The sequence below is a fragment of the Sturnira hondurensis genome, unplaced genomic scaffold, assembly GCF_014824575.4.
Source record: "Sturnira hondurensis isolate 20B ecotype Veracruz unplaced genomic scaffold, ASM1482457v3 Scaffold0007406, whole genome shotgun sequence".
NCBI lineage: Eukaryota > Metazoa > Chordata > Mammalia > Chiroptera > Phyllostomidae > Sturnira > Sturnira hondurensis.
Window position 1 is genome coordinate 5,525,990 of NW_028080037.1, and position 14,977 is coordinate 5,540,966.

The 14,977-nt window shown below is 46.7% G+C and overlaps 1 protein-coding gene across 1 annotated transcript in view; it reads right to left on the reverse strand.

Moving 5' to 3' along the window:
• NAA25 (N-alpha-acetyltransferase 25, NatB auxiliary subunit) overlaps positions 1-2,685 on the reverse strand; it is a 59,702-nt gene extending 57,017 nt beyond the window's left edge. Inside the window, exon 1 of the mRNA XM_037052126.1 lies at positions 2,250-2,685. Within this exon, the coding sequence (XP_036908021.1) occupies positions 2,250-2,307 (58 nt within the window). The 5' untranslated portion in view covers positions 2,308-2,685. The remainder of the gene's footprint in view (positions 1-2,249) is intronic.
• Between the last annotated feature and the right edge of the window lie 12,292 nt (positions 2,686-14,977).

Consider the following 14,977-nt stretch of genomic DNA (forward strand, 5'->3'; position numbering starts at 1 on the left):
GGGAATGGGGACAGAGTGCAAATTCTCAGACAGAGCCCCAGATCTGCAGCAAGAACCAGTAGAGTAACAGAATGTTCCATTGGCCAGGTGGCCCACTGAACTGTATAAGGAACTGCAGAACTGTATGGGGCAGGGTTATAAAGACAGTATGGTCCTTGCACCTGGGAGACCCAGAGACCACTTCAGAATACCTGCGGTGAAAAGTGGTCAAATGGTCATCGTGAAACTCAGATGTCACTCAGCCTTCTTCATCATCCTCAAAGTGCTTTCTAAGTATAAAACTCAATGAACAGAAAAACAGAAGCCCATGAGAACCCATATGTCTTTTATTGAAGATATTCATTTCTAATGTATTATAACTTATGAATTATAGTAAAGATGACTATACACCGAAAAAAGGTTTTGGATCTTTTTGGATAAAAAAGAATAAAAACCTGCAGGTAGCTGCTGCACAGAACGTGATGCGCCACATACCGCACACCCAGGATTCCGTGCTTCCCTGCACCCCGCCCCTCGACTATTTCATCTCTGCTCTCCGAACATGTACTTGAGGGCATACAAGGGTGCAGGGAAGTAGAAATTAGAGTCTTATCTCTGCCACCCGCCACCTGTGTGGCCTTAGGCAAGTCAGTATCTTCAGTTCAAAGTAAAGTGGTTTCCAGCACAGCGGTTAAGAGGGTGAGCCTGGGGCAGTCAGCTGAACGACTTCACACAAATTAACACGCCAATAAACCCAATCTTCCCCTTTACGAAAAAGCCGGGGAAAGAGGGATTGGGGTAAAAACAACCATCTCCTGAGAATATGTGAGGAATAAATGAGATAACCCACATGAAAAGCCAAGGCCAGTGACTGACATACTTTACAGTCCATACACATCAGCTATTATTACCCATCTCACAGAGTTGCTGTTAGAATCACATGAGATGTGAGAGTAAAGCATCACACAAATTACAAAATAAAAGGAGGACCAGACCTGGCCAGGGAGCTCAGTTAGAGGGTCCTCCCAATACACCAAGGCTCCAGGTTCGAACCCCAGTCAGGGCACATACAAGAATCAACCAGTAAATGCATAACTAAGTGTAACAACAGCAACAAAAAATCAATGTTTCTCTTTCTCTTTCTCTCTTTCCTCTCTCCCTCTCTCAAATCAATAACTTTTATTTTTTCTAAAAAAGGCAGATCCAATTATGCCAGAGAAAGAAAAAAAGAAATTTAAATAATCTCAGCCACGAGGAGAAGCCTCCATTGAGTAACATCACGCTACCAGCACGAGGTCTCATTTTACAAAAACCACTGACCTTCAAGCTTTCCTCACCATTAACTGAGACAGACCAGGACCACACAACCATCTAAGAGGAAAGGAAATGCAAAAGGGACCACTGTCCAATTACAGCACTTATCCGTTATTGAAAAGGTGCTTCCTTCCTGACTCAAATCTGTGACTTTTCACAACCAGGGTGGCAGGAGTTGACACCAAGGTCTTAAAACTGTGGGCTGAGATAAGCGTTAGGGATGGCGGGAGGTCCACTTAGCACGAGAAGGCACGCTGCAGAGAAAACCAGACAAGAAATGCCCTTGCAGCAGTCCTGGAAAAGCCCCTGCGTCGTGAGCGACCCCAGTCTCTTCACCGTTATTCTGGCTCCAAGGGCCCCTGCCCCCGGCCGACCACGTGTGCCCACAGCAGCTGTTTCTCCACCAAAAAGCTCTGAATTGGGAGTCCGAACACCGGCCTGCTCCTGCTTGGATCTGGGTGACCTTGCGTCAGCCCCTTCCCCGCTTTAGACCTCTCCGTTCCTCCGCGCGCACCCAGCGCAACCAATCAGACAACCCCCTGGGCTCCGTTCCCGTGGGTGAAAAGTCTGTAGTGCGGCATCTTCCCTCGAATAGGGTGTTCCACCCAGACGCCGGAGTCCACTTCCACCTGCGGGGAGACGTCGAGTCTCCTTCGGGGTGGCCCTAACGACGCAGCCCACGGGTAGCGCAGGTCCCAGGGAGAGGAAGTGCCTCTCACGGGCCAGCGCTGCGGACCTGCCGCGGCCCCGACGGCGCTGCTGCCACCTCAGGGTTCAGGAAGCGCCGCCGGCGCCTACGCGAGGCCCGTGGCTGCGGCCTAGCGGCCCCGCGCGGCCCGCCCCCGACGCCCACGAGCCCCGCTCCCGGACCCTCAGCGCCCCTCCTGGGCCTTTGCCGGGGCCTCGGCAGCCCTCGGCGCTTCCGGCCGGAGACCAGGCTGGCCACAGGCACTTACCGTAAATGGGCCGGAGGCGCCTGTCGTTTGGGTCCTGCACATGGCCCCGCGTCGCCATGATGACAAGCGCAGAAGCACAGTGCGCACGCGCGGGGCAAGCCCCCGGGAAAGGGCTGTTAAAGGGCCAGTGCGGATCTCGCCCGTCTATCGCGATGGGACGCGACCCAACGCACCTGCTGCGAAAGCGATGACACCCCCCGCCCTACTTTCGCACCCCAGTTTCCTGTTCAACAGGGACTTTTCCTCCCCTGTGAAGGTGGAATCAACCTAGCTAGTAGAGGCGGCTGTTGCTGAGGCAGCAGAGGCGGCTGCTGCTGTTGAAAATCCCTTCCGAGCTACTTGATGGGGAGTGAGGACTAGAAGGGAGAAACTTGGTCAAAGTTAGGACTCGGCCGCTCCTGCTTATCCTATTTATCCTCTGTGCTGAAAGACCAGTTCGCCTTGTATTTAATTGTTGAGGAACAGGGAACTCCTCTGGGAGGACGAGTTCCAGATCCTTTGACCCCTCTCCTGGGGCGCAGCCAGGGAGGAAGCATCTCAGATGAAGAGTGAACCAGTCAATTACACACACCCCAGTAAAGCTGGCAGAAAAAAGTAATTCAGTCAGTGTGTGTTGCAAGTTATTTCAATGTATTATCTCATAAACGCTCGTAACAACTCTAGTATCTTCTTAGGAGGTAGACTTTTTTTTAATCAATGGGTTGGTTTATTCATACAGTTAGTTACTGAGTACCTGTTATGTTGCATGGTCTGTTGTAGGCACGAAGGATATATCAATAAATAGACAGTCTTTGGGGGAGCTTTACTTATAGCGGAGGAGACAGACAAATGAGTGAAATAGATGTACAGGGTGGGCAAAAGTTGGTTTACAGTTCTGAGTCTGTAAAAGAGTTAAAGCTATTGTAATAATCATAACCTGCTTGTCTTTTTCCATATAAATAACTGTAAACCTACTTTTGTCTACCCCTGTATATTAGCCACCTAGAAGTGCTCCCAATAGCCAAAACTAGAACTATTTGAGCAATATAATTCAAAACCTAGTAGTGAATTATAGCCTGAAGTATCAGATAAACACACATGAGCCCATGCTGATATGAGTTTTTTAGAAGATTTTATTTATTTAGTTTTGGAGAGAGGAGAAGGGAAGGAGAAAGAGAGGGAGAGAAACATCAATGTGCAAGAGATACTCAAAACTTCAATCAGCTGCTGCCTTTCATATGCTCCCAACTGGGGATCTGGCCAGCAACCCAGGCTTATGTCCTGATTGGGAATTCAACTGGTGATCTTTTGGTTCCCAGACCGGCGCTCAATCCACTGAGCCACACCAGCCAGGGCATGAATGTTGAATACATAAATAAATAAACAAATAAATAGATAGATAGATAGATAGAAAGAAAGAAAAGACTAATTGTCACTATAGCATTTTGTGTAGCTACTTCCCCCTCCAGAAAGTGAAGCTTCACTTTCCCCTTACCACTTGAGGGTTAGCTGGAATTATTTACCGATCTCCAAAGAGTTGAGTGTAGTAGGGGAAGAATAATAACCTCATAGGTGAGAAGCCTGGTAAAAACTACTTTAAGTAATTGATCAAAGTTAACATTATCGATGAAAATTATGTTGCTATGTACCCCCACGTGATGTGAAGAGAAGGGAACTAGACTTCTGTAGTATTTTTCCAGAAAACCCATGAACCCAGACTAATGATAATGACACCATTAAACAAGTCAAATTGAGCAACATTGTATAAAATGCCTGACCAGTACTCTTCAAAACTGTCAGGGCTGTGAAAAAATAAAACAATGAGAAATTGTTACAGATCAGAAAAATGTAAAGTTACATGATAAGTGTATATAATGTGATAACCTGGTTGGAATCCTGGGGCAGAAAAGGGGCATTAGTGGAAAAACAGTTAAAACGCAAATAAAGTCTAGGGGTTAGTTAATAGTGTTTTGCTAATGTTGTTTCTTATTTTGGTGAATGTATTATAAGATGTGACCATTAAGGAAAAGTGGGTGAGGAGTATATGGATACTTTCTATACCCTCTTTTCAGCTTTTCTGCAAATCTAAAATAAAAGATTTTCAATGTATCATTTTTAATAATCAGTGAGAGGGCTATTTTTTGAAAACCAAATGCACTAGAAACTCTCATCTCAGCTCTGTCCCAAAGCTAGCTAAGAGAGAAAATTTCAGTAGCACAGAGAAATTCTAATTGAGAATGAAGGTCCATTAATAAAGATATAGCCTGTGATCCTTGGAAAATCATTCCTAAGGCTTTGGAGGCTCTCAAATACCCCAAATAGAGAGGTTGGTCTTGGGGAGGGGACAGGGGGTGGGGTTCCCAAAGTGTGGTCCCCGATCAGCAATGTCAGCAACACCCAGGGAATGTGTTAGCCGGGCACTGCCCCAGACCTGCTGAATCAGAAAACTCTGGCAATGGGACCTAGCAATGTGTATTTGCGTAAACCTTCTGGTGATCTAGATTCGGACAAGTTTGATTCTCCGCTTTAAGTCAGAGGTGGGTAAACTTCAACCCAGGGGCCAAATCTAGCTTACTACATGTTTTTTGTGTAGCCTCTGAGTTAAGAATGGTTGTTACATTTTTAAATGGTTGTGAAAGAAATCCAAAGAATATTCCATGACGTGTGAAAATTCCATAAAATATAAAGGTCAGTGTCTATAAACAAAATTTTCTAGAACACAGCTATGCCCATTTATTTACATATTATCTATAGCTGCTTTGGTGTTATAATGACAGCGTAGTAGATGAAACAGGGACCATGCAGCGTAGAAAGGCTAAAGTATTTTTTTAAGATTTTATTTATTTATCTTTAGAGGGGAAGGGAAGGAGAAAGGGAGAGAAATATCAACGTACGGTTGTCTCTCATGCGTCCCCTGCTGGGAACTGGCCTGCAACCCAGGCTTGTGCCCTGACTGGGAATCCAGCCATGAAACTCTCGCTGGTTCGTAGGCCCTCGCTCAATCCACGGAGCTCTACCAGTGGGGTGAAAGGCGAAAGTATTTACTATCTGGCTCATCACAGAAAAAGTTTGTCTAAATACCCCCAGGGTAGAGTTGTCAGGTAATTGAACAATGTGATATTTGGGACATACTCATACTAAAATGATATTCGGTATTTACCTGAAATTCACATTTAACCAGGAGTCCTGTATTTATTCGCAAAATCTGGTAACCCTATTTCGGGGAGAACTTCATGCTCTCAAAATCATGCTAACCAGCAAGAATGAAGATCAGGAGCCTCCGGTAAGCTGACCCCAGGATCCCCCGGAGACAATGTGGCCAGGTATGACCAGGTTCAGGTTGGGCTTACGAAAGAGAGAAGAGGGAAAAGACCAGGCTCAGGGAGGGCGAAGAGCAACAACGTTCGTTCGTGGCTGTGCACATGAAAGAGCCGGTGAGTCACCTGAGTGTCAAGAATTTCCCAGAACGGAAAAATACAGCACCTTCAAAGGGGCACAGAGGAGGCTCCTGGCCTGGACGGTGATTGCTCAGTGAGGTTCTTAGGTTACCTTTGTTGGCCTGGCCCCAGAGGAATGCTCACGGGCTCGGCACCCTGTGCCCTGACCTTGGCGAGGACCAGAACACGATGGACCTACCTAGCAGAGGCCTCTGGATCCCTGAGCCACCATCCTGGGTAGAACGTATTTCCTTCCACCCGGCAAGCCTGTTGGCCATCCAGCCAGGATGACTCGGCCCTTCTCTTTTCTCATTCCTACCCTTGTCCTCCAGAGCCTAAGGCTGAAGCTGTGACCTGGCTGTGGGCCTGTCCTTACCTGCTCCCTGAGAGGCAGCATCCACACCCTTTGGCAGGGATGAATCATTTCAGCTAACAAACGAGATGACCCACAAGGGAGCCAAAAGCCCATGTTTCTTGCTGTGCGATTCAGAACTTAGAACTATGAGCGCCGACAGGGGAAAGTGCTTGGCATGCAGCCGATGCTCATTAAATGAGCCTTTGCATTTTCTTGACTTAGAACAGGGGGCACGCCCTTCATTCTTTTCCCATTCGGTGGCAGATTTGCTCTGGTGAGAAACCCTCTCGCTCAAGGGCCGTGACACACAAGGGCGCATTGTGCCTGCGTGGCTGGAGGACACAGGGTGGGGAAGCCTCGCTTGGACGTAGTAATTGTGGGTATGTCCACCTGAAGATTTTCTAGTTTTCCTTTCCCATCTGTGACTACGTTCCAATATCTGGTCCCAATAACCCTCCACAGAATAAACATATCAGTGCATGCTTTTTAGTTGTTGTGGCAGATTGCTCACACTTTTGACAGCAGAATAAACAGCAGATCTGACTCTGAAATCAGACAGACTTGGGTCCAAATCTGGACACTCCATGTATCAACTGTGTGACCCTATGCAAGTGACTGGAGAGCTCCAAGCCTCGGTGTCTGCATTTGTAATATTATGGTGCTAACAGGACCTACTTTACAGGGTCGATGTGAGAAATAAGTCCTATGATCCACGAAAAGAAACAGGCCGAAAGAGAGCCCTCAACGACAGTCATGCACTATTACTATTTTTTATATTAGTAATAATACTATTACTCCCTTCGCTTAAAACTGCAGAAATCACCTCCTGCTACTTCGGAACACCGAGAAAGGAATTGTCCCCATCTGACAGGTCGTCTTTGGGGAGTGGTATCTTGGAACCTCCCATAACACTTTGCATAAAGTAGGCTGAAAGAACGAGGTACAGAATTAAAGGTGGACAAGGCAGAGAAACATAGCCCTGGGAGCTAAGAGTTTGGGAGAACCAAGTTTACGGTCTCGGTTTGTCCAACAATTGCCGTGTTGATCCTGGGCCTCACTTTCCCCACCAGAAAAAGGTCCCCTCTACCTTCCCCCCTCTGCAGTCTTTGTCCACCCCAGCACTTCCAATTCTGTCCACCAGATGGCATATGAATGCCACGTTCCCCAAGCTACTTTCCAAATCAGAAAGGATCTCATTTTTAACTATTTTTTAATAAAGCCTAGCAAATATGAAATCTTTGTAAGCTATCTCTTTATAATTTTATACTCAAATTTATATTGATGTAGTATTTACATATCATAACATTCACCCATTTCGAGTGCACAAGTCAATGACTGTTCAGTGCATTTCACAGTTTGGCAACCATTGCAATAATCCATATTTAGAACACTTTCATTATGCAAAGAATACCCTTCTATAAGCTATATTTTTTTAACTGTGAAGTATTTCAAAACGTGTAAAAGTAAAAAGAATGATACCCATGTTCCTGTATCACACAGATCTAACCAATGCTAACGTTTTGCCAGCATAGACTTTTTAAAACTAAACGTACTGGAGTGATTTTGATTAATAAGACTATATAGGTTTCAAGTGAGCAATATGGTGCATCATCTGTATATTGCATCGTGTGCCCACCATCCAAAGTCAGAGCTGCTTCCATCTCCACGTATTTGGTCCCCTTTGCTACCTCCTCCCTCCCTTCCCTCTGTGGTCTGCAAGTAAAAATTGAGTGCCTTCTATGTGTCTGAGTGTGCTAGGCACCAGGCCAGGAATATGTGACTCTTGGCAGCTGCTGGGAAGTAAACGTGGGAGGAAGGGAAGAATTGGTGGTAAAGACTCAAGGAAAAGCTGCGTTCAGTATATTCCGTTGGAGAAAATAATCTCTAGCCTTGATCGGGGGGCTGAGGCTGGGGGTTGGCGGCGTGAACTGGGGTTGTGGGGAGATGGTGAGGGGGAAGTCCATGCTGGTTTTAAGGTTTTATTTAGTTATTTTTAGAGAGTGGGGAAGGACGGGAGAATGAGAGGGAGAGAAACATTGATGTGGGAGAGAAACATAGATTGGTTGCCTCTTGCACGCCCCCAACCGGGAACTGTCCTGCAACCCAGGCATGTGCCCTGGCTGGGAATTAAACCAGTGGCTTTTCGGTGCGCAGGCCGGTGCTCAATCCACTAAACCACACAAGGCAGGGCGTGCTGGTTTCCCAGACTCGGTAATGATAGCTTTGGCCAGAAGAGAGGGATTCCCCTCCCCATTCCTGGGCAGGACCTGAGCGTGGCAGCGCAGGTAAAGGCAAGGCAAACTACCTCCAGAGCTTTGTCGTCATTCCATTCTAACCCAGCCACACCAGCCAGGGCTGATCTTTCAGAGATGTTCTCCTAGGAAACTGGGAAGCGGCTCCTCTCAAAGTCTAGCTTAAGTCTTTTCTGCTGCTGCTATAATCACCAGGTCCGTTTCGGTCAGAAATAAAAGATGGGTAAACTTTTTAAAATTCCTGCCCCTGGGGATCGGCGAGTACAAGTAAGGCACCCCACGGGGGTGAGTGAAGTTTGAGCTCCTTATTATTCCTACTTTAATCCTTGCTCCCCTGGACAATGTTGTCCGTCTCCCGCCGGTAAACTCCGTATTCGGAACTTCCGAGTCACCCATGCAAGGGAAGAGAGTGAGTTGTTTCCGGGAAACAGGATCACTAGTCGTCTGTTTATTTGTCCAAAACGTATTTATACCAAGTTGGCAAGTGAGCGGGATGACTGGGACTCTCCTCCACTGCTGGTGAGCACGTTACATGATACAATCACTTTGGAAAACAGTTTGGCAGTTTCTCGCAACATGAAAACACAGATTTAATATGTGATCCAGCAATTCCACTCCCAAGTATTTATCCAAGAGAAATAAAAACACATGTCCTCCTGAAAGACTCTGTACAGAATGTTCATAGCAGCCTTATCCCCATTAGCCAAAAATTGGAATCAACTCCCACGTCCATCAACACAAATTGTTGGTACGTCCACCCAGAGGGTGGATTGATACCAGGCCATAAAAGGGACTGGATTATTGATACGGGGAGGCAAAGGGGCCCCATACAAACCTGACAGGCTCCAGGGGAGGCCTGCGCGGTGGTCCTACAAACTCAGAGACCTAAAGCGACCACGGAGGACGATCCGAAATGAAACACGTTCTAACTAAAAGCAGGTCATGGTGGGCAATCGTGCCCTGACTGGTATCTTTCCCCAACAAAGGTCAGTCTGTACCTTCACGGAGCCTGTCTGTTGTCTTTTAGCATCTAGGATAACACACCTGTGAAATGTCAAATTTCTTCCTTCTGGACCCCTCAAAGCACCGGCAGCCCACCAGGGGGAGACCACAGACGCCCTCATTGTCCTTGTTACCATGGCAGTTGTTGACGGTTGCTGTCCTGTGCCCACCTGTGTAAAACACGTGTCTATCAGTTTACTCTTCATCCACTTCCAGAGGTCCCCCCTTCTCCAGTTGGCTTCCTCCCACTCTCCCCTTATCTAGCACCAGTGAATTTTGCGTAACCCACTAAGGCCTCCTCTTGGGATTGTAATGTATAAAATAAAGTGCCAAACTGCCCTTCTCCGGAGCGTGCTCTCAGCGCCTTGTGGTTTTGCTTCCTGGCAGTTGTCATCAGTTTGGCTCAAATAAACTTACAAAGATTTGATGCAGGTTTGAATGTTTCTTACATTGACAGATATGATCAACAGTGCGAACGGACCTCAACCCCTTGCCCAGCGAAAGACACCTGACACAGAAGTGGACACACCGTCCCGTTCCACTTCCATGGAACTCCCTCGGCAGCCATAGAAAGCATATTGGGGGTTGCCAGGGGCTGGGTGAGGGGTGGGGAGGGACACACAAGGCATCAAAATAGTCTACGTCCTGACTGTAGCCGTAGTTACGCATGTCCAACCCATTGTACCTTGCATTTAACATCAGGACGTAACTGTTTGTAAATTATGCTTCACTAAAATTGAAACAAAATAGGGTGAAAAGGAAAACACATATCATGCCATAGATTATTCAACCAATAAGTCATACAAAGCGGTCAGCAAGTCTAAAAATCTGACTTATAATTCTCTCATCAAAACACTGTGTGCGAGGCAGGAGCAGAGGGAGAAATATGGATTCTTTCCCCGCTCCCGCACCCCCTGGCTTATCCTGGCTGGAAAGCTCAGTTGGTTAGAGCATTATCCTGATATGCTAAGGTTGTAGGTTCGATCCCAGGTCAGGGCTCGAACAATTAGTGCATCCGTATGTAGAACAACAAATCAATGTCACTCTCTTTCTTATTAATAAAAATCCCTGGCTGGTGTGGCTCAATGAATTGAGCACTGGCCTGCAAACTGAAAAGTTGCTGGTTTGATTCCTGATCAGGGCCCATGCTTGGGCACGTTTGGGGGTGTGCAAGAGTGAACTGATCAATGTTTCTCTCCCTCACTTTCTCCCTCTCTCTGAAGATAAAAAATAAAATCTTAAAAAAATAATAAAATCAATTAAGACATTATCGGTCAGCTTGAGATTGGAATCACCACAGTAAGACCACTTGTGTGGGGAACTCTGTTTCCATGTTCAGAAACCTGCTTGCAAACAACCTAAATTCCTTGCAGGCAGAGACGACACCTATTTATTGTGACCCGAAGACTCATGATGTTTTAAAAACCCCCGAAATTCAACTAAGTGGATTTGAAGAGCTAATAGATTCTATTAAAGGATTCATGAACCGGGGAACATCCCATCCAGCAGCTAGTCCTCCCAGGGGTTGTTCCAAATGGAAGGTTATTATAGGAAAAAGGGTGGGCCAAGGAGCTCCAACAAGGAAAAGAAAGCACTGTATGGAACCAGGACATCTTTCTGGGGGGTGGGGGTGGGGAAGAGAACTGGAAATGTTTTTATCACACAAATTGTCTCTTCTCTCTAGGTGTTCAGGATATAGAGGGGCCCATGTGACAGATTACCTCCTTGGTGTTGACCAGAAAATTCCAGTGAGGTTGATGAAGATTTTGTTTCTGGGAGCGTTGACACTGCAGTTAGATCAGGTATTAAATCCAGGTTTGGGTCCTGGGTGGCGTGGCTCAGTGGATGGAGTGCAGGTATACAGACTGAAAGCTGGCCAGTTCAACTCCCAGTCGGGGCACATGCCTGGATTGTGGGCTGGGCCCCCAGTTAGGGAGGGAGGAACCTGATCGATGTTTCTCTTGCACAAGATGTTTTTCTCCCTCTCTTTCTCCCTCCCTTCCCCTCTCTCTAAAAAGAAATAAACTTTAAAAAAAAATCTAGGTTTGGTATGACAGGCTTTTTATCATGAGCGATGATGGCATTTTGGGCTCGTGGTTTTGATGAGGGAATGCCAGAACCTTCAGTTATAGTTGAGAGGCTTAAGCGATTGAGACTTGTGGAAAACTGTTGTTCAAAGAACTTGACTGCATTATCTACGAGACTCTAGGAGGTCAAGGAGCAATTTGCCTTTGCGCCCCAGGGGATCTGCAAGCCAGTGGAGATGTAATCTGAGCCACTGTTTTTCAGGAAAGCAGATAAAGAATTGTTCATCAGCAGATAAAGAAATACTAGACCGACAATTCTTATCTGATTAACCTTTTCACAAACCTCTTGCTTACCCTTACCTTCTCCCTACAAAAAAGTCAGCTTGAGACGAGATGTTAAGACGGTTCTTGGAGGGTGCATAACTGGCTGTCTTCTCAGATCGCTGGCAACTGAATAAAGCTGCTATAAAGATTCGGTCCCTGTCGCTACGGATTCGCTCTGGTGGTGACAGGCAGCACGAACACTGACTTTTTCTTTTCCGATTTCAGTTTTCTCTTTAAATTAACATGGTGTAGCTCAGTGGATTGAGCTACGGGCCTGCAAGCCAAGGGGTCGCTGGTTCGATTCCCAGTCAGGGCACATGCCTGGATTGCAGGCCAGGTCCCCAGTAGGGGGCGTGTGAGAGGCAACCACACACTGATGTTTCTCTCCCTCTCATTCGCCCTCCTTTCCCCTCTCTAAAAATAGATAAATAAAATCTTTTAAAAAATAAAATTAAATAAACCAACATCACTGTATGTTGGGGGCTCATATACTCTTACAGGTCTTCCACGCAAGCACCTCCAGCCGGGTGTATTTATTCAGTTCTGATGCTACACACCTGAATTTAGTACCTCACTCCACAGGTTTAAGGGTCCCTGTGATAATGGTTTTTGTCCCAATTCCTGGCTCAAGAGCTTCTAAAATCCATGGAATTCCCTGAGTGTTCGAGTTGACAGTGTTTTTTTGTTATGCTTTATAAGGTTGGTGTGTCACACCTGAGTTTACACTAATGAGGTGACTCTTGTTAAAAATTATTCTATCTATAGCTAGATGTATATTTTTTAGAGAGAAGGGAAGGGAGGGAGGAAAGGAGGGAGAGGAACGTCCACGAAAATCAATAGGTTTCGCGTCTCTGGGAACCGAACGTGCAATGTAGGCACGTTGCCTGAGCAGGAATCGCTGTGCTGGACGCCCAGCCAACTGAGTCACACTGGTCAGGGCTCAGTGAGGTGACTCTTCGTGGGCCCCTAGATAGCTTCAGGATGGGGTCTGGTTACCAGAGGAATCAACTGTGTTAAGGATTGGAACTTTCAGCCTCACCCCAACCCCCTCTAGCGAGGGGAGAGAAGCTGGAGATGGAGTCAGCCACCACCAAAGGCTCACAATCTAATTAGTCGTGTCCGTGTAATGGAACCTCTACATACATCCTTCAACTACAGCATTTGGAGAGCTGCTGGCTTAGAGAAGCGTCCACCGGCCAGGAAGGTGGCGCATGCCAACTCCCCTGGGACAGAAGCCGCAGCGCTCAGGACCCACCCAGACCTCGCCCTACGCACCCTGAGTACCCTGAGCATCTCACCTGGCTGTTCGGCAAATAAATAGTATCCTTTATAACACTCTTCACAATAAAACCAGTAAAGATAAATAAAGCATTTCCCCGAGTTCCATGAATCGGTACAGCGCATAATCAAACCTGAGGAGGGGCTTGTGAGAACTTCGATCTGGAGCTGTTCGGTCAGAAACACAGGTGACAAATTGGGCTTACGACTGGCAGCTGAATGGGAAGAGGGGGCAGGTGTGGGTGGGACCGAGCCTTGACTTAACTTGCAGACTCTGCTGCTAACCCCTCAGTGTCAGAATTGAATCAGACCGTAGCACACCCAGTTGGAGTCCAGAGAGTTGGTGCGAGGAAAAACTACACACTTGTTGACAGACGCGAATTGCTGTCAGTGAACAAACAGATCTTCCCAGTCTCACCTTTGGGAGTTTCCAGGTGAGCCATACTTCTGACAAACTGTCTATAAATCCACCATTTTCCCTGGCTCCCTGGACAATTCACTAGAGTGAACGACCCACAGAACTCAGGAAAGCACTATACAGGCATACCTCCGGAGGTATCGTGGGCTTGGTTCTAAGCCGTCCTAACAAAGCAGTGTCACAATAAAACGAGCTGTAAATTTTTGCTGGTGGAGGGTCTTCCCTTCAGCTTATAAAAAAATGCGACACTTGCGAAGTGCAATAAAGCAAACTGCAATAAAATGAGGTATGGCTGTCCTTACAATTACAGCTTTATCATAAAGGAGGCACAATAGATTAGGACCCCCAAACAAAGAGACCCATGGAGTGTGGTCTGAGGGACAACGCAGAGCTTTGGTACCTTCTTGCTGTTCACTGTCGTCGGGGTGTCACGCTCCTGGTGCACCAGCAGGTTCACAAACCAGAAGCTCCCTGGAGATGAGTTGTCACGACCTGAGGTATGATGGATCAAATTCACTTGTCACATGGTCACATGATTGAGCTCAAATCCAGATCCCTTCCCTCGGTGAAAAAGTCCAATCCTCTAATCAAGGGCTAGGTCTTTCTGGTGACCAGCCCATCATTTTGAAGTTATCCCGGGCCCCCGCCTGAACAAAGACACTCCTGTCACTCAGGAAATTCCAAAGTCTTTGAAGCTGTGTGCTAGGAACCAGGGTCAACAAAATGGATACAGGTATACCCCGACTTTTCGAAACTTTGCCTTATGCTACTTACTTTAAAGACCTAGATTAGTGCCTGTTTAGTGCCTAGATTTGTGCTAACTGAAAGGAATCCAAGGACCAATCTCCCTTTTACAAAAAAAGGAAGGGGGAAATGTGAAAATAGCATTTGGCTTCTGTTTTGCAGCGAGTGGTTATAGGGGCAACTCACGCCTGGAGTGGCGAGAGTGGTGGCATCGCCACGCGCCTGCCCCGGGAGCTACACTCAGTACCAAGCTGCCATAGCTTAGAACTGTGTCTGTGAGCATCTGTGCTTTGCCTTAATTTATTTTGTGCACCCGTTAGCAAGACGTGTCCTAAGGTAATCGCTTCTTTGATTTATGCCATTTTGGTTTACGGAAGGTTTCATGAGAACGCTCTACTTTCCCGTGGTGGGGTGAACTTGTGTATTCTCTATTATACCACAGCGTGCATCACACTCATTGTCATCACTGTTGTGCCCGTCTCCCTGGGAAACTGTTGGGAAGGCAGGAACTTTTCCTGCTGTTTGCCACCGAAACTCCACTATCTTATACAGGCTCGTGGCATAAGGAACGCTCTATATAACATTTGCTGAGCAAATGGGTGAGGCTGCTGCTAAAGAAATTCTGGACTTCAGGTGTTAGTTATATCTTGTTCAAAAATAATACTTCACAGGCCAGAATGTCTATCAACAGGGAGCTGGTTGAATAAATCATGGTATATCCATAGCACAGAGTTACTGTGCTTAAAAAAGAATGAATATACTCTAGACCAGGGGTGTCAAACTCATTGTCACCATGGGCCACATCAGCCTCACAGTTGCCTTTGGAGCACCGAATGTAATTTCAACTCCTTCTCAGTTAAGGAGTAGTTACATTTATACAGCCCTAAAATTATTTCCGCCATTTGAAAGCAA